Below are 27545 nucleotides of genomic sequence, written 5' to 3' on the forward strand. Positions count from 1 at the left end.
AGTCCCCCACATCCATCGAAGCACCAAAGAAGGCAGGGCCTTCTCCTATCTCGTCCCCACAACCTGGAACTCCCTCCCCACCAACCTCCGCAAAACCAAAGACTTCCTACTCTTCAGAAAAAATCTCAAGACATGGCTGTTCGAACAGTAACCCCCCCCCTCACCCCCTCCCCCCCCCCCCCCCAGAGCCTTGAGACCCTCACGGGTGAGTAGTGCGCTCTATAATTTTTTTTTATTAATTGATTGAGGAAATGATCCCACCATAAAACTGTTGAGATTTACAGTGATGTCATTCCTCAATCCTGGGCTCTTGCGTATTGTCAGCATTTATCCTAATTTAAAAAGTGAAGCCAGAGTTTCTACCTCCCTCTGCTGGTCTTGCTCTGGTTTGAGGCCTTCCAGTTGACCATACTGAGGATCTTGATGATGGTTCCTGAGCCCTGAGGATCACTCCCAAGATTAGTTCAATCATATGGGGCTAGCCATTCAGACTGCTTCAATCCCAGTGGCTTTTTTTCAAATGTTTGACTTAAAATCCGACTTTACCAGTAAAGAGGGTTTTAAATTACCAATCATTTAAGTGTAAACAGCATTTCTCTAGCTCGTCCCAACCTGAAATTATCACTAATTAAGTGTAAAACGGTAACCCAGTTTTATTTTATGGTTTTGTATCAGATACGCTGGTGCTTTGCACCTGCCCTACATATCTTCCAAAAGTTGTGTTGGCCTTTCATTGTGAATGCTCACAAACATGGTTTGTCTGCATCCACAAACTCATTTCCTTCCCTTTCCACCCCAAAGAAGCCCAGATTTGTATTGCTGCCAAAAACTGGCGTAAATCCCTTTTTCAGGGTGGGGTGAGAAATGTATCACATCCAGATTTGGTTGGGGTATAGTCTTAGGGCTTTTTCCCACAGGGAAAAAATGTTTTCCTCGAAGAGGAAAAAAAGGTGCTTTTTCCCAGTGGATCAGATTCCTTCTGTGTGGGGTTGTCCACTCAAGGAAATGTCGCAGTGGGAATAGGATCCAGTTTGCAATGTGCCTGGCCCAGCATACCAAGTGTACTCCTAGGAACTTTTGTGAATTCCTGAAATTAGGAAAAACATATATAGTCCGAGATCTCTTCCGTAATTGTCCTACTTTGTTTGTGAATTGGGTCCTATATATTATGTTCCCATATAATTGTAACCACTCTTCCTCCTCCTCATCAAGTTAGTGCAGCCTCTTTTAGTGTTTCTCCTTTTAGACTAACAAGGCGTTTGTTGACAGTACATAGATCTCTTAGAAAAGGCCAAAAAGTGGCATGAAGTGTTATATAAAGCACATTATTATTATAACGATTTATCCGGTTTTCATAGACTGGATAATATTGTCAATGCCTGTCTCACATTTCCATCTTAGCTTTTACTGTTTTTTGTCCCTAACTGTAATGATAGTTTATCAGTCAGAATTGAGGTTGAGATGCTAGGCATGCACATTGTGTCTAGCTTCCGTTGGCCAGGATGTTTGAATATCGACGTTGGACTTGAATGCGCTGAACACTATATTTAAAGAAACATAATTGTTCCCGTTACCGGCCTGACAATAGGTTAGTAACCTACCCAGAAATTAGTAACGAGAAAGACACTGTAAACTAGGAGTACTGGAATTATAACATTTTGTTATTCACTCATTTGTGGAGTTGTGCTTTGTTACACTTGTGAACATACCTGGTATAAATTATAACTCATTTTAAGCCCATATCGAAATAGTCCATAAATTTGTATGATGTCAACCTAGTTCCCCAATCTAATGTTTTTTTTGTTTTTTTTGCAGCTGCAGTCGACAAAGGTGATGATCGAAGACTTGGCAAAAAACCTATATTCAGTAGTTCTCAGGTAAACATGGTTTTAAATACATTGTTGATCACGGCCACGTATTACAGAAATACAGTTGATAATTTGTTACTAAACTTAAACTAGCAAATGTGTGACCATATAAATTAAACATTGCATGTGTGATTTAGAGTATCTCCTGATACGCGAAATTCTTTGATCAGTTTACATTCATCAAAATTCAAGAATATCCCTGAAATGTCTTAAATGCCTGCACAGGTTTTGCCCTTCCAGTAATCTGCACATGTGTGCTCTTAATTTTGTCAGGAAAAAGATGTATCTCAGAATGTTCAGTTATTCTGAGAAACATCGTTCTTGTAGTAAATGTCCCACTTAAATTGGGTAGCTGGACATATAGATTTACCATTTGAGAGGAACTTGTTTACGTTTTGTGCACGTTATAAAAGAATACCTTTTACCATTTCACTTGGGGGCTTTGACGAATTTGGTAACCTTTTCTTTTTTTCATAAGTGAACTTTGCGTTTTTGGGGCCTTGTTACACGCACGTTACCTTCCTAGGTGTTCCCAAACAGAGGGAAATTAATTATTTAAATTATTCTAACTCTTTGCGTGCATTCAAGAAAAATGGAACCAAGTGCTATTTTCCTGACCATCTATACATATCAGGGCGGCCACCGCATATGTCAAAGTTGGGATATTTGACTTCGGACGACGGGGAAACATTTAAAAAAAAATTAAAAAAATATTTACCTTTTGCCTGTCGCCATCTCCTGCTGCCTCGCTCCTCTTGTGGTGTTCCAGCATTCTCTGGGACACCAGCACAGGCTCCCCAGCAATCCTGGCGCTGCTTACATGCTAAGCATAGCATGTAAGCAACATCAGGATTGGTCTGAGCAGCAGTGACTGCCGCTCAGACACAAGCGTGGGGTCAGTGGTGTTTCTCCAGCCCCGCTGTGTATACAGCCGGGTTGGAGAAACCTAAGTGTGCATGTGTGTTTGGCTGGCCTGAAACGGCCGGCCAAACATACATGTGCACTTAGTACATTCTCCCCTCCTTCCCTTCCCTTCCCACCTCCCCGGGGCCCAGCCCTGCCTCTCCCTGCACCTGCTGGCTCATCCACAGGGGCGACCCCCCTCCACCACTGCGGAGGAGCCACCCCTGATAAATTTCTGTCAAGCTGTCAATTCGATAGACTTTCTCTGCAGTAGAGGGCAGCATAGTGTCCTCGTTGTAGAGAGGGCTGCCTAGGTTGCCTGATGGGGAAGAGAAGGGTCTGAAGTGCCCCCATGCTCACTGTGAGAAAGTAGCCCCTTTCTAGCATGGTTACTTCCATTTGTGGCCTGTTTGTCAGTGTGTTTTGACTGTGTCACTGGGATCTTGCTAGTCAGGACCCCAGTGCTGTTGGTTTATGGCCAACTTGTCAGTATGTTTCACTGTTTTTGTCAGTATGCTTAACTGTGCCACTGGAGGCCTGCTAACCAGAACTCCAGTGCTTATGCTCTCTCTGGTTCCAAATTTGTCTTTACATACCAGTGACCCAGTATTTCACTCCAAATTGGCATACTGGACCCCCTTATAAGTCCCTAGCGTATGGTACCTCTGTACCCAGGGCATTGGAGTTCCAGGGGATCCCTATGGGCTGCAGCATTTCTTTTGCCACCCATTGGGAGCCCATGCAAAGGCTTCTACAGGACTGCCATTGCAGTTTGTGTGAACTAGTGCATGCACTATTTCACAGCCATTTTCACTGCACCAGGTCCCTTATAAGTCACCTATATGTCATGCCTTCAGACCCTAAAGGCTGGGTGCAAAGTACCTGTGTGTGAGGGCACCTCTGCACAACCAGAGGTGCCCCCATGTCATCCAGGCCCATTTTTCCAGACTGCGTGAGTGCAGGGAGGCCATTTTACGTGTGAATTAGTCATAGGTCAATACCTATGCCTAGCTTCACAATGGTAACTTCGAATATGGCCATGTAAGTTGTCTAACAACTGGGAATTGTACCCCAGTACTGATTCTAGTACTGGTTGCAAAATTCCATGCACTGTGGGGGTTCCACACTGGACCTCCAGTACTGCCATACCAGCCTTCTGAGGTTTTCCAGGCAGCCCTAGCTGCTGCCACCTCACAGACAGGCTTCTGCCCTCCTAGGGCTTGAGCAGTTCAGTCCCAGGAAGGCAGAACAATACATTTCCTTTAGGAGAGGGGTGTTACACCCTGTTCCTTTGGAAATGGGTGTTACAGGCATGGAGGGGGAGCCTCCCAGAGTCTCTGGAAATGCTTTGTAGGGCACAGCTGGTGCCCTCCTTGCATAATCCAGGAACACAGGTTCAGGGACCCCCAGTCCCTGCTCTGGTGCAAAACTGGACAAAGGAAAGGGGAGTGACCACTTCCCTGTCCTTCACCACCCGAGGGGTGGTGCCCAGAGCTCTTACAGAGTGTCCCTGGGTTCTGCCATCTTGTTATCAGGATGGTCAGGGATCTCTGGGAGCATCTGAGCGGCCAGTGCCAGCAGGTGAAATCGGAAACCCCTCCTGATAGGTGCTTACCTGGTTAGGTGACCAGTCCCCCTTTGAGGGGTTTTTAGGGTCTCTCCTCTGGGTGTGTCTTAAGATTCGGATTGCAAAACTCCAGCAAGGATCCTCTGCATCCTTTACTTCATCTTCTACCGACGGATCAACCGCTGACTGCTCCAGGAACTCTACAAAACTGCAACAAAGAAGCAAAGACAATGTCTGCAACGTTGTAACTTCAGTTCCTACCGCAACGTTTTCCAGGTTGTGCACACTCCGAGGACTGCCTGTCCTCAGCCTGCACCAAGAGAACCAAAGGAATCTCCCTTGGAGTGATGAAGTTACTTCCCTGCTCAGCAGGCACATCTCTGCAGTGACGACCAGTGGCTTGGGTCCCGCTCCAAATGACAGGCGTGGATCCAGCGACATGGGTGGTGGACTGAATTGACAGTCCCATTGTCCAGCTGTCCAACTTTGGTGGAGTTAAGAACTTGCCTCCCCCCACATATGACTTGCAGCTACCAAGGCTTGTGTGCGACCTTCCTAGAAGTTCTTCATGCACAGCACAGCTTAGGTCCCCAGCACTCCATCCTGCGACGCACAGCTTCCTGGGTGGTTCCCCGGCAGTGTGGGAATCCTTTGTGTCGTGCTGCGTGGGCTATCATTTGCACCTTCTTTGTCTCCAGGCTGTGGGACTCCTGTGTGCGCTGCTCGGGCTTCTGAGGGCTCTCTGAGTTCTTTCTGGACCCGGGCAGCGCCGTTATCTGCTAACCGCGAGCTTTGCTTTTACAAATGCTTGTTGGCGGAATCCAGCGACGCAAACCAGACTGCATTCAGCCATCCGGTGTGGGACATCTTCTGCACCAACCAGGAACCCGCATCTATCTTCTTTGGTGCAATACTGACTTTGTCTTCTCACCGGTAGTTCTTCTTTTGCACCTTCATCTTGGTTAGCAGGGGCTCCTGTTCTCCCTGGCCTCTTCAGTGCTTCTTGGACTTGGTCCCCTACTTCCACAGGTTTTCAGGTCCAGGAATCCATTGTTTGTGTCTTGCAGTCTCTTCTGGTTCTTGCACTGTCTTCTATCACGACTTCTAGTGTGTTTTAGGAAACTTGCTGTGTTTTACTCCTGCTTTCCTGGGCTCTGGGGTCGGGTATTTTACTTTCCTTTGTTTTTTTCTCATACTCCCAGCACCCCTCTGCACACAACATTTGCCTAGGTGGGAAACCGACTTTCGCATTCCACTTTCTTAGTAAATGGTTTGTGTTCCCCCAGGCCCATTGCAACCTATTGTGTTTTTGGTTTCTAGTGTATATATTGTGTAAAAGTATTTTTGGCCTTGTGTCACAAAAATAAAGTGCCTTTATTTTGTAACACTGATTATTGTCTTTTATGTGTGTGAGTACTGTGTGACTACAGTGGTATTGCAAGACCTTTGCATGTCTCCTAGTTCAGCCTTGGCTTCTCTGCCTACAGCTACCTCTAGACAGCCTGGCTTCTGGACACTGACTACATGTCACTAATAAGGAATTACTGGACCTGGTATGCACCTGTGGTACCCACTACAAACCAGGCCAGCCTCCTACACCCACCCACACATACATTTTTAATTAACTTTATTGGGTTTTTCCAGTAAATACAACATAATGTTATGACGACAACTACTCAGCGTAGCAATCAAGAGTAATACATCCTGATAATAGTGATACAGATTTTCCAATACCCAGGTCCTATAGCAATTGTACAAGGTATTACAACTGTAACAGTTTAGGCAGCTCTCCTTATGTCTGGTCTGCTATGGCACTCCTCCCCATCCACTGCAAACACTGCTCAGAGGCAACACACTTCAAACATGTGTCCCCATCCCTTTTTTAGGTCGAAGCCTACCAGACAGCACAGCTGTCTAGTTTGCAAAAGACATCTTGGAGCCTTTCAGAGAGTTGACCTAGGAATGCATTCCTCTTGTTGATTACCATTGGCTTTGTAGTTTATAACTCATACTTGTTGGCTTTCTGTTTGTTTGCTAGCTTTATTTGCTTTAGTTTCTCAAGGTTCACTTCGTCCCACCCGTTGCCAGAACCATGTCTACTGTATTCTTCTATGAACTCGCTCTCTGTAAACAGGCCTTTAAAACTTGTTCTTATCTTGTTACATTTGCTGTGCATTCATAGACCAAGGTCAGATGTCAGGCTCTCTCTTCCAGGGATCATGGTGTTTATTTTTCTTTCTCTGATTTCAAAGTGAGAGAATTTGTGTGACAATCCTGCTGAGTACCCATGTAATACGAGAAGGGATGTTTTTTTTCCTAGCCCAGAGCAAAAAAAATCATCATTGCTGTTGTTTCAGAATATATCATAATTAGTACAAATGAAGCACATTTTCTTTGTAATTCTGAAGTGTGGTGGAAACAAATATTTGAATACAATCAAAACACACCAATACTCTAGGTGATTACATTTGCACACATTATCGTTTATGCGCAGTAAAACTGACTTCGCTGTGAATCTAATGGTCATTTCAATTGAAATGTGTTTCTGTAACGGCAGTGTGCTACCACACCATGAATACTCCACACTATGTCACTCCATTCAATCTAACCCAGTCAACCCCACCCCAACCTACGCCACTCCACACCAATCTACTGCACTCCACTCAAATCTACCCCACTCTGCTCCTACCGATACCAGTCTATCCCAATCCACTCTACCATATTCCAATCTACCCCACCCACCCTAATGTATCTCACTCCAACCTACTACACTCCAATCTACTTGAATCCACTCCAATCTACCAAATTCCACTACACCCTGCCCAAATGTACCCCACTCCACTTCATTCCAATGTACCCCACTCCAGTCTACCACACGCATCACAAATCTACTCTGTTTTAATCCATCCCACTCCATTCTACCTCACCCCAATCTACCCTACCCCACCACACTCCATTCCAGTTTACCCTACTCTAATCCACTCAATCTACCCCACTGTACCCCACCTTAATCTACCCCACTCCAGTCTACCTCACTCAACTCCACTCTTCCCCACTCTATCTGCCTGCACTCCACCCCAATCTATCCAGCTCCACTCTATCCAGCTCCTCTGCCTTACTCCACTCTAATCTACCATATTCCACTACCCACTCCACTCCAATCCACCCACTCCATTCCACTCTACCACACTCCATTCCACTCTACCCAATCCATCCCCTCCACTTAACTCTAATCTACCACTTGCCAATCAAATATACCCCATTCCTGTCCATTCTAACCCACTCCACACCACTCTGGTCTATCCTACCCCTCTCCACCCCAAACTACCCAACTCCAATCTACCCCATTCAGTCTGCCACACTTGAGTATGTCCCACTCCAAGCTACCCCGCTCCAAACTATTGCACTTCTATTTAACTCCAGTCTGCCACACTACACTCCAATCTACACCACTTCACTCCAGTCTATCCCACCGCAATCCACCCAGTCTATCACACTCCAGTCTACCCACTCCGCCCTAATCTACCCCACTCCACCCTACTCCAGTCTGCTCCACTCCAATCTACCCCCGCCACTCCAATCCACTGCTCTCCACTCTAACCCCAATCTACCCATTCCAATCTACCCTATATATCTCACCCACTCTACCCCAATCTACCCTTATCCAATGTACTCCACTCTCCCCCTCCAATCTACCCCACACTACTCCCATCTACCCCACACTCCTAGTCTATCCCACTTCACTCTACCAGACTCCACTCTACCCAAATGTAACACATTCCACTTCACTGCAGCCTACCCCACTCCACCACATTGCAGTCTACCACACTTCACTAAAATCCATCCCACTGCACTCGAATCTAACCCGCTCCACCCCAGTCTACCCCACCTCACTTCCCCCATCTACCATACTCCAATCTACTTCACCCCACCCCACTGCAATCTATTCCACCCCACTTTACCCCACCTCACTCAACCCCACTCCAATCCACTCCAGTCTACCCCACCCCATTCTATACCACTCCAAATTACCCCACTCAATCATCCCTATTCAGCGTACCCAACTCCAGCCTACCCCATCCATTCCAGTCTACCCTTTTCTAATCCTCTCTTCCCCAATCCATCTCACTCCATCCAATCTCGACTCCACTCTAATCTATGGAACTCCGCCCCACTCCACCCAATTTCAATCTACCTAACCCCAATCCAATGCACCCCATCCCACTCCACCCCAATACACCCTACTCCAGTCTACACCACCCCACTCTACCGCACTCGCATCCACACCACTCTACCACACTCCACTCTACTGAAACAAGCAGGGGAGTGGCACCCCATCCAGGAGGGGGGAAGCTATTTCCGTTGGTAGGCCTGGGTGTGCCACAAATAGTGGGGAGTAGTAATTGGCAAAGGCTTGGGCAATAGCGAAGGAGGTGTGGTGGGGATGACCCTCGTCGTAAACTGTCTCAGGTATGGCTCTGAAGCCTAGTGGTTGTGATGCCAGCCAGGACAGCAGTTTCCCATTTTTGTCGCCCCAACCGTAAACATGCGCTGTTCAGGCACACCATATCTGCTTAGCTGCTTCCAGGGAGAAGAGATGTATCCCCTCCTGGAGCAAGGTTATTTGCCGACTGAGTTGCGGTGTGGGTAGTGGGAGAAAGTTGTGTCCCAGGTGAAGAGCCTGGGCCTCAATTTGCACAGTACGTTGGTGTTGTTCATTTTCTGCCCGTTTAAGGGCACTTTTAGCATAACACCGAATGGTGGCCTTACATGCCGCCCATAGAGTGCTGGCCAATTGGACTATCCCAACGTTAGTCTGGAATTAGTGTATGATCTCTTGCTTCAATTTAGTGACAAAGGAATCGTCCAGGAGATGCCAGGCATTGACTCTCCAAATAGGGCACCTAACCGAGTCGGAGACGCTGATTAGTAGGAGAATCTGGTCATGATCGGATATCCCACGTTGGAGAGTCTGAACATGGGACACGGAGAGGATTTCTGGTGCTGACAATGAAGAGCATGTTTATTTAGGCTTGTGTGTGGAGAGCCGTGGACATGTGCGTATATTGCTGTTGTCTAGTCTCCAGGTGTCACAGATACGTAAGGAGGTGGCCCATTTGTGGAGTAGGCTACCACGGCTGGTGTCTGAAGGAGGACCTGTAGAGTCGATGGTTGGGTCTAGGACAACGTTAAAGTCACCTCCAATGACTGTGATGCCTGGTGGAAGTTGTGAGACTACATCAAAGAGTTTTTTTTTAAAAGGGCTCAAACGTGGTAGGGGGAGTGTATAGACAAAGGATGGTAATGGAACGTCCTTTGACTTTGCCCGCTAGTGTGATTTAATGGCCGTGAGTTCTGAACATGTCCCAGTCACATTCATGGGGAAATTGCGTTGCAGCAGTATCACCTCTACTTGGGCAACCCTGATGTATCATGTCTGGTAGACTGTTGTAGACCTGGAGCGCCAGCATAGGACACCTAGCGCCCACAAGGTGGGTTTCTTGTAGCAACAGGACTGAGGGGAGGGAGTGTTGAGTGAGATGAAGCACTGCAGAGGGCTTGATCTGGTCTAAAAGACCATTGATATTCCAGGACATAATTTTATATGGGATTATGTTGAAGTGAGAAGTGTCGTTAGGTGCGGACAAGAAGGTTCTCTGAACTACATGCAGTTGGCATTGGACAGGGTACTTAGAGCGAGCATTAGAGAACATGGTGTGTGCCCTGGAAACAATAGTGACAGACTGATGTGACCACCTAAAAACAGAAAACATGAGTCAAGCAACAGAACTGAACTGCACACATTTCCTGCCCAAATCTCCCAATCCCCCCGCCAAACACCCCTCACACTTCCCTCCCAGAAGCATCTCACCTCGAAAACATTTCTAGGGCAGGTGTAGAGTGGTGGTCCTATCCAGGTAGCAGGATCAGTACAGTACAGTGCCTGCGGGCACTCAGAGAGGCTATAGACGCCATATGTTGATGATCTTTAAACCGTGTCCGCACCGGAGACATGATGTAGTTAGCCATTAGCAGTGTTAAAGAGGCAAGGGAGTCTGGGTCAGCCGTTACTTGAGTTGAGACAGAATCTGCATGTCTTTCCCTTCATTCAGTGACTGGGTGGATCTCTGTGCTGGCAGTGGGGTCAGGGAGCCAGCACTCAAAGAAGGCGACATGGTACGAGTTTTCTGCCAGTGGGGGTGAACCCTTTTTTGATGCCGGTTCCATGGGTGCTCCTGCGCCGGTGAATGTAAGTTGGTCAGGAGCGAGGGTTAGGACTTGAGCTTGAGCAGTTTCTCCTCTGTTAGTCAGTCCCAGGCTGCCTCTGTGGTGTCAAATAAATGGAATTTGTGTTCATGAATAACCTTGAGTGAGGTCGGGAAGAGGAGCATGTAAGATAACTTGTATTCTCTGAGGTTCTGTTTGACGGATTCATAAAATCAGCACTTATTCTGGACTTCCTGTGTGTAGTCCCAGAAAATGAGTATGCAGGAATTTCAGAGGTGGAGGTCCGGGATCACCCAAGCCTTCCTGAGGATGCTGTCCTTGAAGTTGAGGAATCTTGCAGTCACAGGTCGCCTCTGCACGCCGGGAGGAGGGGTTGGGTGTCCGTGCCCTGTGGGCTCTCTTAACTGGAAACCACTGGGACAGTTTGTCTGCTGGCATCCAAGTTTTAATCCAGTGTTCCAGCTGGTCAGGAGTTCTCCCTGTCCTCAGGAAATCCCACAAAGCACAAGTTATTGCGGCAGGAGCAGTTTACCGCATCCTCAGCGCGGTGATGAAGTTCATTCGTACAGGTCAGGCGGTGGGCTGCTTTTGCTCTGAGGTCAGCAACTTCATCCTCAGCTGTAGAGATGTGACCTTCTGTTTCAGTAATGCAGACTGAGGCATTGCGGAGGTCTTGGCGGAGAAGCCCTATGTAGATGCACATCTCCCCATCTTCGCTTTGACTGCAGTTTGTGAGGTGTGTATCGCGTGCAGGACTTTATCCAGATCCCCTCCAGTTGATGTTCCCAGGTCCAGGTGATCGGTTGGTCCAATGGAGGTGGTGAATGAGGGCTAGGATGTGGGCAGTGGTCTTCCCACTTTGTCTTTTCCCATGTTGATAAGATCAACGCAGCCTCTAGTCAGGTGGTCTTGACCCACCTACTGCCGTCTGCAGCCAGGTGAGAGCCGGCTGTTGATTCCCAATTCAGGAGCAGGGCAGGTGGTGGAGAGGTGAGGCACATGAGAAGCTAAAGAGGGGCCCACAGTGTGATGCAGCATGGTTCAGTTGCTCAGAGTGAGTTGTATAGTAAGACTTCAGATTGGGGGTCTCTGTGACTAGTGGCTCTGGGTAGTGTATTCTCCAGATTTTATCAAGCAGAAGTGAGCGCTTAGCACACAGTTCCCACACCCTGGTGGGGCTTCCTGGAGAGGGAGCAGAGGAGGGAAAAGGAGGGAGGCCCTAATCAGGTTGGCCAGGACAGGTTCAGAGCTCCCACAAGGTGCGTTCCCAGGAGTATGCAGGACCCTGTCGGGTGTGTGCCAGGATGAGGTAGAGGCCCAGGGCTCAGACTGTGCTGATGCATGGAGAACTGGGCTGCGTGAGGCATTTCAGGTGAACCTAAGTCATGGTGTCATCAACATAGGTAGCAGGCCCTGGTACCAGCGCAGTGAGTATTGAGGCTGTGGCCCATGGCGATTAGTCGAGTGAGTGCAGTGCTCCGGACAGGGCCATGTCGCTGCATTCGCCTGTCCTCCCCTATGACTGTGTGGCAGGGAGTTGTAGTCCAGTTCAAGGAGGGAGGAGGATTTCCAGGTGGTGCAGCTGCTCCCCCGAGGCAGCCGAAACCGGAACTATAGGGACTGCTCTATGGTAACCCAGTGCCCCGTTATCTTCCGTGCCTACCTGTGGTGATCATCAGGATATGACGGGCACCTTTGTGCTTCACGGGGTGGGACAAAACACTCACCCAGTTTGTTCCCTTGCGGATTGGGTGCTGGCTGCAACACGCGGTGTGGCTCGATGGCTTCAGAGAGTGGGACAGGATTGGGCTCACCTAAGGGATTTCTCGGCAGACATCTCTACTCTTTCCAACAGCACTTCTCCTTGGCACTTTCCCAATTCCACAAATACCTACAGCTGCGCCTTTCCCTGTCCAACCACCTGTGGGAATCCACCACCTGTCCTAGATTCAGCACCTTATGGGTCTTCTCGGTAAGGGAGTGATATCCTGCATCTATTGCACGCTAGTTATTAATGCCCTGGAGGAATTAATTTCCCTTAAGCAGAGATGGGTGGGTCCTCTGGAGGGCAGGGACTGGCAGGATACGCGGTTGGTGCCCCAAAAGATCTCTGTCTCCTTCAGGCTGCGGCTAACCCAGCTGTACTACTTGCATGCCTCTTAGCTCACACCCTGGTGCATGTTGCATGAGGGGATGCTCTCACATCCTGCTTGCTTTCGATGCTCTGACTTGGATGCTTACTTCTTACACGCAGTCTGGTCCTGTCCCCAGCTGCAGGGATTTTGGGGTGGAATTGAGGAGACCCTCTCCCGAGTCCTGGAGAGAGAGATGGACATGTCACTGAGAGTTGGCCTTCTCAATCAATATTTTGAGGATTTGTAAAGCACGGCAAATCACACATGATGGTCTCAAGGGGCTGGGGTTGCTTACTGCTTTGTGGTCATCTGTTCATTCAAAAAGCCAGGTCTTAAGTTCTTCCCAAGCATTGAAGCGGTCCTGAGGTGCAGGAGAAGGTCGTTCCAAGCTTGTCCCCCCAAATGTGAGAAGGAGCATCGTCCTCTGTTGCTTCTGCAGATTTGGGGGGATGTCTACACGGAAGAGGGAGGCTGATCATCGGTGTCTGGTCGGTTGGTGGAAAGTCATGCATTTGTTGATGTATGCTGGTCCTTCATCGTGCAGGGCTTTGTATGCTTGGGTTGGCATCTTGATATGACATTTCTTCTGGATCTGGAGCCAGTGTAACTTCTTGCAGTGGGGTGTGATATAGGACCATCTGGTGAGGTCGAGATGAATCTTGCAGCTTTTTTATTGTTTGTAGTATCTTCAGGAGGTGTGCGGTGATTCCTATGTAGAGTGTTTCCATAATCCATCCTGCTGGTGATGGGGCCCTACATGTTAACTGGGAGCCACCTGAAGATCTTGCGGCACATGCGTAAGGTGTGGAAGCAGGCGGATGAGGCTGTTTTTACCTGTTTCTTCATAGATAGCTTGCTGTCTAAGATGCTGCCAAAGGTTGCGGGCATGGTCTGTTGGGGCATGAGATGGACAGAGTTCAACAGGCCACCATGCCTCGTTCCATGGTGAGGTGTTGTTCCCAAAGATGAGGGCTTCTGTCTTGTCCGAGTTGAGCTTGAAAATGTTTTCCTTCATTCAGTTGGTGACATTCATCATATAGCTGTGGGAAGTTGGTTCTGGTAGTGGAGGGGTTTTCTAACAGTGAGAGGATGAAGTGGGTGTCGTCTGAGTAAGAGATGATGTTGAGTCTCTGCAATCTGACATTGTTGGACAACGGGGCCATGTACGTGGTGAAGATGGTGAGACTGAGGGAGGATCCTTGAGGGATACCACAGATGATCTTCTTGGGTTCCAAGTTGAGCGGTGAGAGGCAGATTCTCTAGGTTCTTCCAGTGTGGTATGAGACAATCCATTTGAGGGCGTCTCCCTAAATTCCAATGTGGTGGAGTCTGTTGATTAAGATGTGATGGGAGATGGTGTTGAAAGTGGCTGACCGGTCCAGAAGGATGAGGCCTACTGTTTCGCCAGGGTCCAGGATGGCCCTGATGTTGAATGTGGCTTCCATCAGGGCTGCCTCTGTGCTGTGGTTGGCTTGAAATCCAGATTGGGAGGGCTCCAGAAGGTTATGTTCCAGGTGGTCAGTGAGCTGAAGGTTGATTGCCTTCTCGAGAACCTTTGCTGGAAAGGGGAGCAGCGATATGGGCCAGTAGTTCTTTGGTTCTGCTGGGTCGGTGGTTTCTTTGGAAGGGTCCATGTTTCCAGTCCTTAGGGAACGAAGCTGAGGCGATCTAGGTGTTAAGGACCTTTTTGAGCTTGCCGCTAAGTGTCTTGTTCTCGAGTTTGAAGGCATAGTGGGGACAGGAGTCCCTGGGTGCTCCCGAGTGCACGGAGTTCATGATGGAGATTGTGGCTTAAGTTGTGAGAGGGTCCCAGTGAAGTGAGCAAGTGTTCAGGGTTGGTGTTTGTGGGTGTGAGCAGGATAATGCTATCAGTAGTGGGGGTTGGGGTTTGAAGTTTTCATAGATGACTCAGATCTTGTTGTGGAAAACGTATGCCACGGTGTCACACAGTTATTTGGAGGGGGTGATGTCATTCTCAGCAGCTGCAGGGTTGGAGAACTCCTTCACAATGGCGAAAATCTCCTTGCTGTTGTTTGTGCTGGCTTCTATGCATTCTGCTAGAGCGTTCTTCACTGTTTCTTTCAGGAGGCGGTAGTACTAGTTGAGTGTTGTCTTGTAGGTTATATGGCCGCCTGTCTCTTAGCTGGCGCGCCACTTCCTTTCTAGTTGCAGGCTGTGACATTTGGAGGATTTCAGCTTTGCAGGGAATCAGCAGGTTCTTCTGGTGGGTCCCTTGGATTTGGCTGGCTTGGAGGTGGCGATTGTTTGGGCGCATTCTGTGATCCACTTGGAGAAGTTCTTTGTGGTCTTGTATGGGTTGGATTTTGCGTCTGGGAGGTGGGAGTTGAGAGCGCTGCTCCACTAGCCTTCTGATATCTTTTTCTAGTTTCTGTATGTGGAGCTGGGGAGTACAGAGCCGGTTTTGGTAGGTCCTGAGATGGTGAAGTGTGGGCACTGTAGTGGTTGGTCCAGGTGAGCTGTGAGACGTGGTTGTACTTGACTCTGTTACTGGATATAAAAATGGGGTTGAGCATGTGTTCTACGATGTGGGTAGAGTCAGTGACAAGTTGCTTGGGGCTGATGTTGCTCATGCTTTCCAGGAGACTACTACTCCAGAAAGACAGTAAAGTCGAGATAGGGGATTCTGCAAGGGCAACAACTGACTGCAAAACACTGAAGACGGATTCCTGGACCTGAGGACCTGTAAAGGAAGGGGACCAAGTCCAAGAGTCACGCAAGTGTCCAGGGGGGCAGGAGCCCACTAAACCCCGGATGAAGGTGCAAAAGGGCTGCCTCTGGGTGGAAGAAGCCGAAGTTCTGCAACAACAGAAGGTGCCAGGAACTTCTCCTTTGGTCAGGAGATGTCCCACAGTGTGCTGGAGGATGCAGAGTTGTTTCCATGCAGAAAGACCGCAAACAAGCCTTGCTAGCTGCAAGAGTCACAGTTGAGGATTTTGGGTGCTGCTAGGGCCCAGGAAGGACCAGGAGGTCGCCCCTTGGGGGAGGTGACAAAGGGGGCGCTCAGCAACTCAGAGAGCCCACGCAGAAGCAGGCAGCACCCGCAGAAGTACCTGAACAGGCAATTAGAAGATCTGAGGACAACGGTCCACTCAGAGTCACAAAGGAGGGTCCCACGACATCGGAGTCCAACTCAGCGAGTCGGGAAATGCAGGACGGAGTGCTGGGGACCTCGACTAGGCTGCGCACGAAGGAAGTCTTGCAAAAGTGCACAGAAGCCCGAGCAGCTGCAATTCATGCAGTACACCGGATTACTGTCTGGCTTGGGGAGGCAAGGACTTACCTCCACCAAATTTGGACAGAAGGGCCACTAGACTGTGGGCGACACTTGGACCCAGCTCCTGTGTTCCAGGGACCACGCTCGTCAGGATGAGAGGGGACCCAGAGGACCGGTGATGCAGAAGTGTGGTGCCTGCGTTGGCAGGGGGAAGATTCCGTCGACCCACATTAGATTCTTTCTTGACTTCCAGTGCAGGGTGAAGGCAGACAGCCCTAAGCGCATGCACCACCAGGAAACAGTCGAGAAAGCCGGCAGGATGAGGCGCTACAATGTTGCTGGTAGTCTTCTTGCTACTTTGTTGCGGTTATGCAGGCGTCCTGGAGCAGTCAGCGATCGATCCTTGGCAGAAGTCGAAGAGGGAAGTGCAGAGGAACTCTGGTGAGCTGTTGCATTCGTTATCTGAGGAATAGCCCACAGGAGAGACCCTAAATAGCCCACAGAGGAGGATTGGCTACTGAGAGAGGTAAGCACCTATCAGGAGGGGTCTCTGACGTCACCTGCTGGCACTGGCCACTCAGAGCTGTCCATGTGCCCTCACACCTCTGCATCCAATATGGAAGAGGTCTGGGACACACTGGAGGAGCTCTGGGCACCTCCCCTGGGAGGTGCTGATCAGGGGAGTGGTCACTCCACTTTCCTTTGTCCAGTTTTGCGCCAGAGCAGGGCTGGGAGATCCCTGAACCGGTGTAGACTGGCTTATGCAGAGACGGCACCATCTGTGCCCATCAAACCATTTTCAGAGGCTGGGGGAGGCTACTCCTCCCCAGCCCTTCACACCTATTTCCAAAGGGAGAGGGTGTAGCTCCCTCTCACAGAGGAAATTCTTTGTTCTGCCTTCCTGGGACCGAGCTGCCCAGGCCCCAGGGGGGCAGAAACCTGTCTGAGGGGTTGGCAGCAGCAGTAGTAGCTGCAGTGGAGACCCCGGAGAATTAGTTTGGCAGTACCCGGGGTCTGTGCCGGAGACCCGGGGATGCATGGAATTGTCACCCCAATAGCATAATGATATTGGGGTGACAATTCCATGATCCTAGACATGTTACATGGCCATTTTCGGAGTTACCATGGTGACGCTACATATAGGTATTGACCTATATGTAGTGCACGTGTGTAATGGTGTCCCCGCACTCACAAAGTCCGGGAAAATTGCACTGAACAATGTGGGGGAACCTTGGCTAGAGCCAGGGTGCCCACAAACTAAGTAACTTTGCACCTAACCTTCAACAAGTGAGGGTTAGACATATAGGTGACTTATAAGTTACTTATGTGCAGTGAAAAATGGCTGTGAAATAACGTGGACGTTATTTCACTCAGGCTGCAGTGGTAGTGCTGTGTAAGAATTGTCTGAGCTCCCTATGGGTGGCAAAAGAAATGCTGCAACCCATAGGGATCTCTTGGAACCCCAATACCCTGGGTACCTAGGTACCATATACAAGGGAATTATAAGGGTGTACCAGTATGCCAATGAAAAGTGGTAAAATTAGTCACTAGCCTTCCATGACAATTTTAAAGGCAGAGAGAGCATAAACACTGAGGTTCTGGTTAGCAGAGCCTCAGTGATACAGTTAGGCACCACACAGGGAACACATATAGGCCACAACCTTATGAGCACTGGGCCCTGGCTAGCAGGATCCCAGTGAGACAGTAAAAACACCCTGACATATACTCACAAACAGGCCAAAATTGGGGGTAACAATGCTAGAAAGAGGCTACCTTCCTACAATACATATCTGCAAAAGAGCTGCTCTTCTCAAGAAGCAACCTAAATAATTAGTATAGGCTGTTACCAACCTTACATGCATATCGGTTACACAGCCTTCATCTCAACTTTTAATATCTTTTTTGCTAAAAAGGATTCAAGATATACAAGGCTTGGGTAGGCTAGGGATCAATAGTTGGAATAACCTGAGAAGTGATCAAACATTCTCATTCAGTGAGTGAAGGAGAGTAAGATGTCACTGTTGAGGAATATCAGCCTCACATGTTTGGAATCTGCTGCCCTTGCATTGCCATCCCTGGTCATTCCATAGGCAAACGTTTTAGTATAAGATCTCTAAACGGGTTAATCCGTCACTTAAGAGAGTGTGGGTGTTTTGTCATACCTTAAAATTCTGATACCCCCACCCCCTTCAAAAAAAGGCTATCCAAGATCCTAAGGTCTTGCAAAGGGATCAGGCAGGTCTTCTTTGGCTATATAATGTAGGTGATTAAGGTATGACAATGCATTAGAAATTTGTGGAAAAGTACAAATGTTCAGATGAACCTCACTATAGCTTCAGACCTTGACATTAGAAAGCTATATTATGTTGAGGTCATTGTTGAATGATTTGATAAGCATCATATGAGGATGATCCCCCCTCATCTTTGTGGACACTGTTACATCATTCAATAATATTGAATTCATTAGGCTCTCTAAATGACCGAAATTGGAGGCCATGGTCTCTGACACTGACTGAGGTTATTCCAGTCATTTCTCAAAAACAAGCACAAAATGTCAAGCTGATCATTTCAATCATCCATATAAAGGTGGAGTATTAAGTTCCTCCTTTGCGCTAATACTGTTTTTTTCATGACATTTTTGTTTGAATTTACACAATCCAAAGGATTATAATTTCATTCATACACAGAGGATACTCTGCTATATCTGCAAGTCATGGGGTCATATGCTTAGAAGAGGTAGCCACATGGAAGAACTACTGTGGTCTCAAATTAAATGGAGATGAGACACAGATCCTTCTGCTGGGCACACAACTGACAAAGCGCCTGACCTGTGCAAGCTGTCTAAAGCATATGTAAACAGAGAACTCAACTTCGGAGAAATCTGGGTCTCTTAAGTGGGATTTATGTTTTTATGACCTCTGTGATCTAATTTGTAAGTTTCTGTTTACAGCAGCTGAAACAGCTACATTTTTTTCCCTTCGCCCCTTCTTCCCAGGAGATCCTTCATAGGCTGATCTCATAAACGTCTTGTAATATGATCTCATAAGTGAGATACTCCATAGACACTAAAATTTACATTACCATCCAAAGGCATTGCAACACCAGAAGGCAACGGGACCCAACTGTTAACTGTTTCACATTTTGTAAATACCTAATATGAGCAAGAAACCTTTTGCAGTTCAACTGTTGTGGCAAGTGGGCAGTGGTGTTTGGCAAGCGTTGGTGACGCTATAAACTAATTAGCTTGTAATTAAATGCTGGAGACATTGCAGAGAAACAAAAGAGCATGGTATAAGCTTACCTACAAGAAGTAATGAGGTGAACCAGGTTCATTAAGTTGTTTCTCGGAAGGACCGAAATGCTGTGTAATGAACCAAATGATATCTGGCAGAGGTATTAATTCACTAAGGTTTGAAGTCAAGCAGGGAACGTATAGGAATGTCTGATTTACCCCTCACTACTTGCATTGTATAGGAAGCCTTACTGAGAAAATGTATCATTGAGGGTGCAAATCCCATACCTGATCTCCTTTTATACTTTTGGGCTTCGAAGTGTAAACATTTGAGCCTTATTCAGGGCACTGTTGATGGCAAGCATCAATATTCTTATGAGGGTGGACAATGTGATCTATTTAAGTTTGGTATTCCTACATACTTTAAAGAAGCTATGCTTGAGGTGTGCTTTTGGGTTTGGTCCAGAATCAGGATATTCTTAGGCATGCCTGATCTGCAGGGTGGGTTTGCCACCTGGGGTAACTCCGTGCAACCTATAATAATTAATGATGGAGATTTTAGAAGGTGGTAGTCTTATGCCATATCCCAGTTGAGCAAGCTGTTTGAAGGCCCAATTTTAAAGACCTGTTTCCAGTGAAAATATTTTAAAATTGCTGATTAGATTCTGTCTCGAATGTCATTTCCTCTAAGAAGTAGTCCTTTAAACCATTCCGGTAGTGTGCTTGATCCTTAATAAGTTATTTCCCTCTGTTTCATAATTCCATCAGTGCCTAATGGCTAAATGACCCAACAATCATCGGATTTAGGCTCCAAACTTAACCAATAAATGGTCCAATGAACCAGTAAAACAGTTTTGCATGCTGTGTGATCTGTACATTACTTTTGCTTTGGCGAAGTATTACAACGTAAATCTTTATAATGTGCCACATTGTAAAGAACTACTGGGCAAACATCTTTTGTTTTCATTAGAAGAGAGACTAGAAGGTAAGTCAATTTCTATCTACAGTTTTGCTCGGTGATAGGAGGGACCATGCACAAGATCTTATCTTTTATGCTGTGATTATAGTTAGAAATGTACGAATATCATGTTTGAACAGAAAATTGCAATAGCTAGTGGCCAACTAAAGATGCAGATCGTCACATGGCATAACTTTCGTCCAGAGCAGTTTCTTGATAGCATAGTCTAGGGTTGGCTGCCTCGTTAGTATTCCAAACTTTAATTCAGTGTAAAAATATTATTTATATTTATGGAATCTGAATTATTTTAGCTGCAGCATCTGATTTTAACATGTTATTTTTCTACCAAGATCCATTATTAATAAATATATTTCAAACAAAAAAAAGCCAAGGATATACATAGAGATGGAAGTGCAGGTTATCAAAATACACATGTATAGGAGCTTTGGATTGGTGAAGGAAAGACAAAGGGCTAGTGATCTATAGAAATGAGTTGCAGTGAATTCTCTACAAGCAGTATTTAAAATGACCAGCGGGTGTTTAGGTATTTGCTACGAGAGGTAAGGGCTGCTGATATTTACTGTTTTGGAGGAGTATTGGTACTGCAGAGTTCCAGGTGTATGTGGGAGCAAGGTACCTTCCATGAGTTTGCTTGGAAGAGTAGGACATCAGATCTATAGATTGCTTGGAGGGGTATAGCGGGCAGGTGTGTGTTTGGGGATGGAAGCAGGATACACATCTGTGCTGGGAGTGCAGCGGGATGACAGGTATCAAACTTGTATGGATAGGTGGAATGGCAGACAACTAGTTTTTGTTAAGGACAGTAGGTGTGTATATGCTTGTTTGGCATGATAGGGACTGGCAGGAAGCAAGGAATATATTTTGCATCAAGTAGTTAATGTGTAGGCAGGCAAGCCACGAGCCATAGAGCTTGTTTGTCGGTGAAGGGTAGTAAACAAAGTTTATGCACATTTGGGGGCTGGGGAGGACATATGGAGAGGGGGTGGCTGAATGCCAGGGCTTTGGGGTTTATTAGATGAAGAGTTTGGGTTTAGTGAACGAAGCAGGAGAACAGGTTTTCATATCTGTTTTTTGATGTCAGCACACCACTGTGCGGGTAGAGGCGTTAACAAAAGTAGTTAGATATTCAATTGTGTGGCACATTATTAGTTTTTTTATGCTGCAAAATGTTGTTACACATGCCACAATGTTGTGTGGAAACGGGCTGCTAGGACCACTGTTGTGGCTACTCCAGAGCATTTGACTATATCCCAACACTAATGCAGGGAAAGATAAATATCTTTTGAAATAAAGGGATGCTTTTCATGAACAAATTAGCTTTTTCTTGTGGACTTCTGGTTTGAGAATGGTGAGTGTTGGGTGAAGTAATTTAAATGTAGTTAGTTATTTTTTGTGGTTCGTCCTGTTGAAGGGGAATTTGCCCTACTTGTGACCGGAGATCATTTTTCCAGTGTGTAATTCAGGGAAACAACACACACAAAATAGCCTTCTCTGAACAAGTATAACTAGAATTCCAATTATTGAGGCGCAAAATAGCATGGCGAATTAGACATTAACAATGTTTCATTAAGAAAAATGCATGTTTGCCTTAATATTACATTACTTATGATATTCTCTTTTTTGCAGATAAACAAATGCACTAAGGCAAGTCATCTAAAGCACAGTGGCAACAAAGTGGAAAGCAAGGGGACCAGCTGCAATTGTTCATCTGTTGAAAAGATGAAATCAGATGTTCTTGGAGCATCTGGACATACTGCAACTCCTAACAGAAATGCTTCAGGCAAAGTGTCAAAACCTGAAAATGTAAAGGGTAATGACAGTAAAAAAGCAATGTCAAGAGCTACAAAAGATCACAAATCCCTAGACAAAACTGCAACTGCAAGCGCAAAATCCAAAACTGTTATGAAACCCAAAACAGAAAACTTAAACAGCAAGACTGAAGCTTCACTGCCCAAACAAGATTCTGAAAAGCTATTGACTCCAAGCCTAGGAAAAAATTTAACAACTGTCAAAGGGACCAAGCTTTCAGAAGGCAAAAACGTAGGAGCAAGACCAAAAACTGGTTCTGGCAGTTCCAGTTTCGAAGTGAAATCAGCCGTGAAAAAACCTGCATCACCAATGAGCGCTTCTAAAACTAACAAAAAGTCTGATAATTTGAGCCAAGATCCTCTCCTTTCAAGCGAGTGTTCAGAGGACACTAAGGAGGATGCATCAGGAAATGAACAAACATTGCCATCTAATAAAAGATCTGCTTGTTCACCTCTTACTCGGAATGTGTCAAAAGCTAACGCGGACTGTTCCGAAGATGTTACAGGTATGTTTTACCTCCTAAATAACAGCTGAGGATCTCAGTTGCAGGGTTGAAGTTTGATGGCTTTTCACAAAATTTTCTTGCCTGTTGCAAATTATAATATAGAAGAATATCTAATAGGGATGGGAGAAATAATTACCTGAAATACCTGGCTGTTTTACAAGCAATGTAACTCCTTTCAACCAATCAGAATCCGTTCCTGAGTTTAGGCCATTCAGTGCACCCACTCAGAAATTTGGGGCCTCCCTGACCATCTGAGGTTGGGAAAGGTTCAGAGAGCAACATTGCACTGCTGAGTGTCTCAATGTAGGTGATTGGACAGGAATTCCAACAGTTTATGTGCAGAATTCTGTACTGCTCTTGAAATGTTTATTCAGGAAGATTCCGCACACTTTGTGCTTGAGCCATTTTGATTGGCTGCTTTTTGACCCATCAGATGTGGACTACGCTGGTAGGTTGTTCTCATTGGTTGGAGTTACACAACCCTTATTGACACCATAAGATCCAGGAATATATGGGGCATTTGGACCCAGCAGGGGTCGTTGCTATGTCTGTGTGAGTTTAACTATGTCTGCAGTTGTGTATTTGGATGGTGGGAGTAGTGGTTCTGTCTGAGAATACATGACCGGTGAACACAGAATACATTCTACTCACCCTTATTCATAGGCACTATTATATTCCAGGTTATTTAAAATCAATGTTTTATGAAATAGTGTGTGTTCTTTAAATCACCTTTTTGCTATATTTTTGCAATAGCAAACATCCCAAGAATGGAGAACGTATTTCACGGAACATGTTAGAAAAGGGTAATCAACACACCTCACCTCAATCGCATAGCTCTATACTAGTTTAGATTACATATATATTTTTTAGAATTATGTTAATGAACTTGAATGCCAGGCTCTGAAGAATAAGTCTTTGAATAGTGAAACATGGGTTGGCCAAGGAAAAAGGAAATCAGTAAAGAACGTTTGGAAAAAATATCTTAATGTTTTGCCCTTTATGTGTGATTGAAGCTGTCAGGGCTATGTAGTATAAACAGAGGGAGTACAACATAATTCTTCACTCTTGCATATGCCCATTTATATGATTAATTGGAAAATGGTAAAATAAATGAAAATGATTTATTCAAAACTCTGTGATTTTTAGTACTCTGGATCTTCCCCCTTATTACAGGTAGTTTCGGAATAATCATAGCTTTTCCTAAAATGTGAATGTTTTCAAAAATACTTGCGGTGGTATCCATTTAATAGAAATGTGGAGTTCAAACCCCAGTAGCAAGGAGAATGTTAAACACTTGGTATGATATCCAAAGGGGAAGGAAGATGTGGCTGTACCCTGGGCATATTAGACATTACTAATAGTTGTTCCCTAGCTCCTTCCTCCGATGCATGGACATTGGTCATGGTTTTACTGAGGCAGAAACGTTTCTGCAAAGCATCATAGACGTTATTGCTCCACGTGACATCCATCATTTAGTTACTTTCTTCATTGTTTCTCTAGGCCATATATCTACCTGAATCTAATTTCAAGCCCTATACTGAATACAGAAGATAAAACTTTCATGGCATACTCTTATGTGTGCTGTAGGGTCTTGGGCAAAACATTACCTCTTTGGTCTGTGATTTCTGCCACATGATGTACTCCGCAGCCATTAGGGAGCAGAAGGCAATTGTCTTCGAGGTGCTTCAGTGTCTTAGTAGAGGGTCTAGATTTTGATGTCTTCAGAAAAATTAACAGAAATAGTAAAGCCATTTTGTATGCTTTTCCCGGCCCTTCTATTCTCCATATTGTGTACTTCCTTGGATCGTCGCATAGTGGTGTGCTTTGCACAGGTCTGCACCATTCTTTCTGACCTGTACTGAGAGGCAAAGCAGAGGGGTGAGCCAGCTGTAATGGGGAAGATCCCTTTCTAAGATCTTGGTATTTGACTTCACTTAACCACACACACACATAGTGGGAAATAAACGTATTCATGTGTTTTATGTAGCGCTTCATACTGCAGTTCATATACGCACTTAAAGAGGCGCCAAATAAACCCCCGGATGCTGTGTCAGAAAATGTCACTATAAGCAGTTGCTTCCAGAGAAACCCTCGAGTATATTCCTCGATCGCCAAATCCTTTTCAAATACTATTCCTGTTTACACAATAAATAATTGCCTGGAACAATCACTGCACAACAATGTAGTCTCTTATTTACATATATGTATTCAAAGAAATATACAAATTAAACCTAACAGGGACAAGAAGTAGGCACAGGTAAAAAAACAAACATAACAAAGGTTTTATATAGAACAAGAGACAATACATGAAAATGTGTCATGAAATGTTTGCTATCTAGCATTTGTATCTAGCTCCATGTAAGCAATTGATTTGCACAGGGAGGCTACAGACTGTTTAGAAATGGTTAGGAAAAACAGCTCCCAGTCTCCCATCAACAAAAGTATACTACACTCTCCTCAAGACAAATTGGCATAAATAATTAACATTCATGAATAATAATAAACATTCACTTCCAAGCAAAACACGTTTTGCACTAAATGGAACATTTTGTCTAGTTAATACAATGTCTTAATACCCTAAGTAATGCACACTCTTTCTCATAAGACTTCATTTTGCATCTGTGTCTCTAATCATCATAAGGATTATTCAACTTATATACCAGTCACATAACGTAGCATCATAATACTAAAATAATCAGTTCATAATGATATTTCGTTTTCATACTAATTGTTTTTAAAAATAAGGACTGTTGATTTTAAGCAATTTAAGGAAAGACAAAGGCATCCTTCTATATATTACCAGAGCAGGTCATGCTTGATCCTCACTTGAGGGTTAGCCATCAGCTCACCCTCAGTGATATGACCGTGAAGGGAAACGTCCTTAACCAGGCTGACATTTACCACGCTTCCCGGAACAACACATGGCTTTTTCTGTGCCTTAACCATGCATGTGCTAAACTACGCAGATGCGTGGTTTAGGCACAGAAAAAGCAATGCATTGTTCGGGAGCGGATGCAGTGAGGTAAGTGTAGCTGGGGCAGGATTTGGGGTGTGTATTAAGGATTGGAGTGGGTGGAGGGTTGGGGCTGGCATTTTCTTCTTTTTTTTTTTTAGGACGGCGGGTCTGTTTTTTTTTAAGGAGCAAGAGTGGGGGAGTTTTTTTATTTTTTTATTTAGGGCTTAGGGTGGGGGCTGGGTTGTTTATTTTTTAAGGGGTGGGGAGGGTTTATGGAAAGGCGGGAGGAGGGAGGGGAGAAGAGGAAGAAGGATTGGGGAAAGATGCAGTGAGAAGTGGGGTTGGAGCAGGGTTGGTGGGTAGTTTTTAGTGGTGGGTGGATTTGGCGCTTAGGGTGGATGGGGGTGTCTGGGTACTTTCATTTGTAGGGACAGGAGTGGGGGTCTAAGTTGTTTTTTGTTTTTAGGGCTCAGGGCGGGTGGTGGGGTCGGGTAACTTAATTTTTAGGGGCTGGGTCGGGATATATATATATTTTTTTTTTTAGGGCTGTGGGTGCGCCTCTGGGGTAGTTTAGTTTTAGGGTCAGGGATGGGGGGTCGGGCAGTTTTTTTGTTTTTTTAGGGTTCAGGGCTGGTGGGGGGACGGGTTACCTTAGTTTTTAGGGGAGGGGGTTGAGATAGTTGTGTTTTTTTTTTTTTTTTTAAGTGCTCGGGCGGGTGGGCGCATCAGGGTAGTTTAAGTATTAGGGGTGGGGGTAGTTTTGGGCCTCAGGGCGGGAGGGGTTTCATGAAAGAACCACACATGCCTTTACTTAGGCATGCTTTTACAATGAAATTCATTGTAAAGGCATGCGTGGAAACAACACAGTCGTGGTTCCGACGGCGTTGTTAAGGCATGCGTTGTTCCTGCATGCATGGTTCCATCATACAACCGGAGTGAACATAGCCTACACTTGCACCATCATTTGCTGCATTATCTGCAGATTTTAACAAAAAAAATGTTTAGCTCAAGCAGTTCATAACCTACTCAAAATGCAGGACCACATCCTACCACTCAGTGGAAGCCCCTTTGCAAAGGTTGATTGATCACCTTTCTGTCTTTCCCCAAGAAAAGTTATTAATAGAAAACCTTCACCCCATCGGAAAATATATTTGTAAACAATCTATAGGACACGAAGTATATATCTGACAGTTTCTCAATATGATATTATGATATACCACCTATTCCATAGCTCCCCAAGCACCTTATTTTTGCAAAAATGACCCTGGTGAGGTAAGCTTGTTTTAACTGCACCATTCTTTTATTTAGTGCGATTATGGGCTAAGCTCAATGACTGATGACATAATTTTGTTGCTGTATATCAACTATCAATGTGTTATATTCTGGGTTGGTACTATAAAACAAAGCATGAGTGTTGTTACCTACTGCTAACTTTAGTCATATTATTTCATTTATCCTGCACATAGCTAAAATCAACAACCCAATTTATATCCCAATATTAAACTTCACCCCTCCTCAAAATGTCCATCATGAGGCTCTTGTGTAACAAACATGGCAAACTCGCTTTCTGACATTTATTATTCACTTTTCACATCTTAAGTGTTCAGCTGCATCTCCTCTGGCAAACTGTTCCAATTCAGATGATGGGGAAAAGAACAATCATAGATCATCTCTGTGCATGTGTATGATAAATGATGGGGACATGACGTTGAGTCATGCTTATGAAACTTAAATTATGAATTTGTAGGAAAACAACTTCAGCTATTCACTGGCCACTTGCTGATTTACTCTTCTTAGTGCAGAGCTGTTCACTGGCAATATCGTAGCAATTTATCAAGAGAACAATGGGTGAGGTTTCTATCTTTGTAGTGAGTGAAGAAATTAAACTTATTCTGGGTCATTGATCACAATGTTCGTCCTCCGCACTTCCGTGCTGATACTCTTAGCTAAATAAATACTCAACTCTGAAATGGAAGTTGCACTTGAAGGTTGTTAGTCAAATAATTGCTCTTCGGAGGATGGACATTTTTATGACTTGGAGTAGTTGAAAATGGGAACTTTTGTTTCAGGCAGCTTCAACTGGAGGGCTCTTGGCAAGGTGTGTTTTTGGTGGTCTAGGATTGCCCAC

General features: G+C 45.6%; 1 protein-coding gene across 2 annotated transcripts in view; it reads left to right on the top strand.

The window, feature by feature from the left end:
* Positions 1-27545, top strand: part of BTBD8 (BTB domain containing 8) — a 491132-nt gene that overhangs the window by 385230 nt on the left and 78357 nt on the right. For both annotated transcript variants that reach the window (XM_069232349.1, XM_069232350.1), the window contains 2 exons: positions 1816-1877; positions 21774-22461. In XM_069232349.1, the coding sequence (XP_069088450.1) occupies positions 1816-1877; positions 21774-22461 (750 nt within the window). The remainder of the gene's footprint in view (positions 1-1815; positions 1878-21773; positions 22462-27545) is intronic.

This window comes from Pleurodeles waltl, chromosome 4_2 (assembly GCF_031143425.1).
Source record: "Pleurodeles waltl isolate 20211129_DDA chromosome 4_2, aPleWal1.hap1.20221129, whole genome shotgun sequence".
Lineage (NCBI taxonomy): Eukaryota > Metazoa > Chordata > Amphibia > Caudata > Salamandridae > Pleurodeles > Pleurodeles waltl.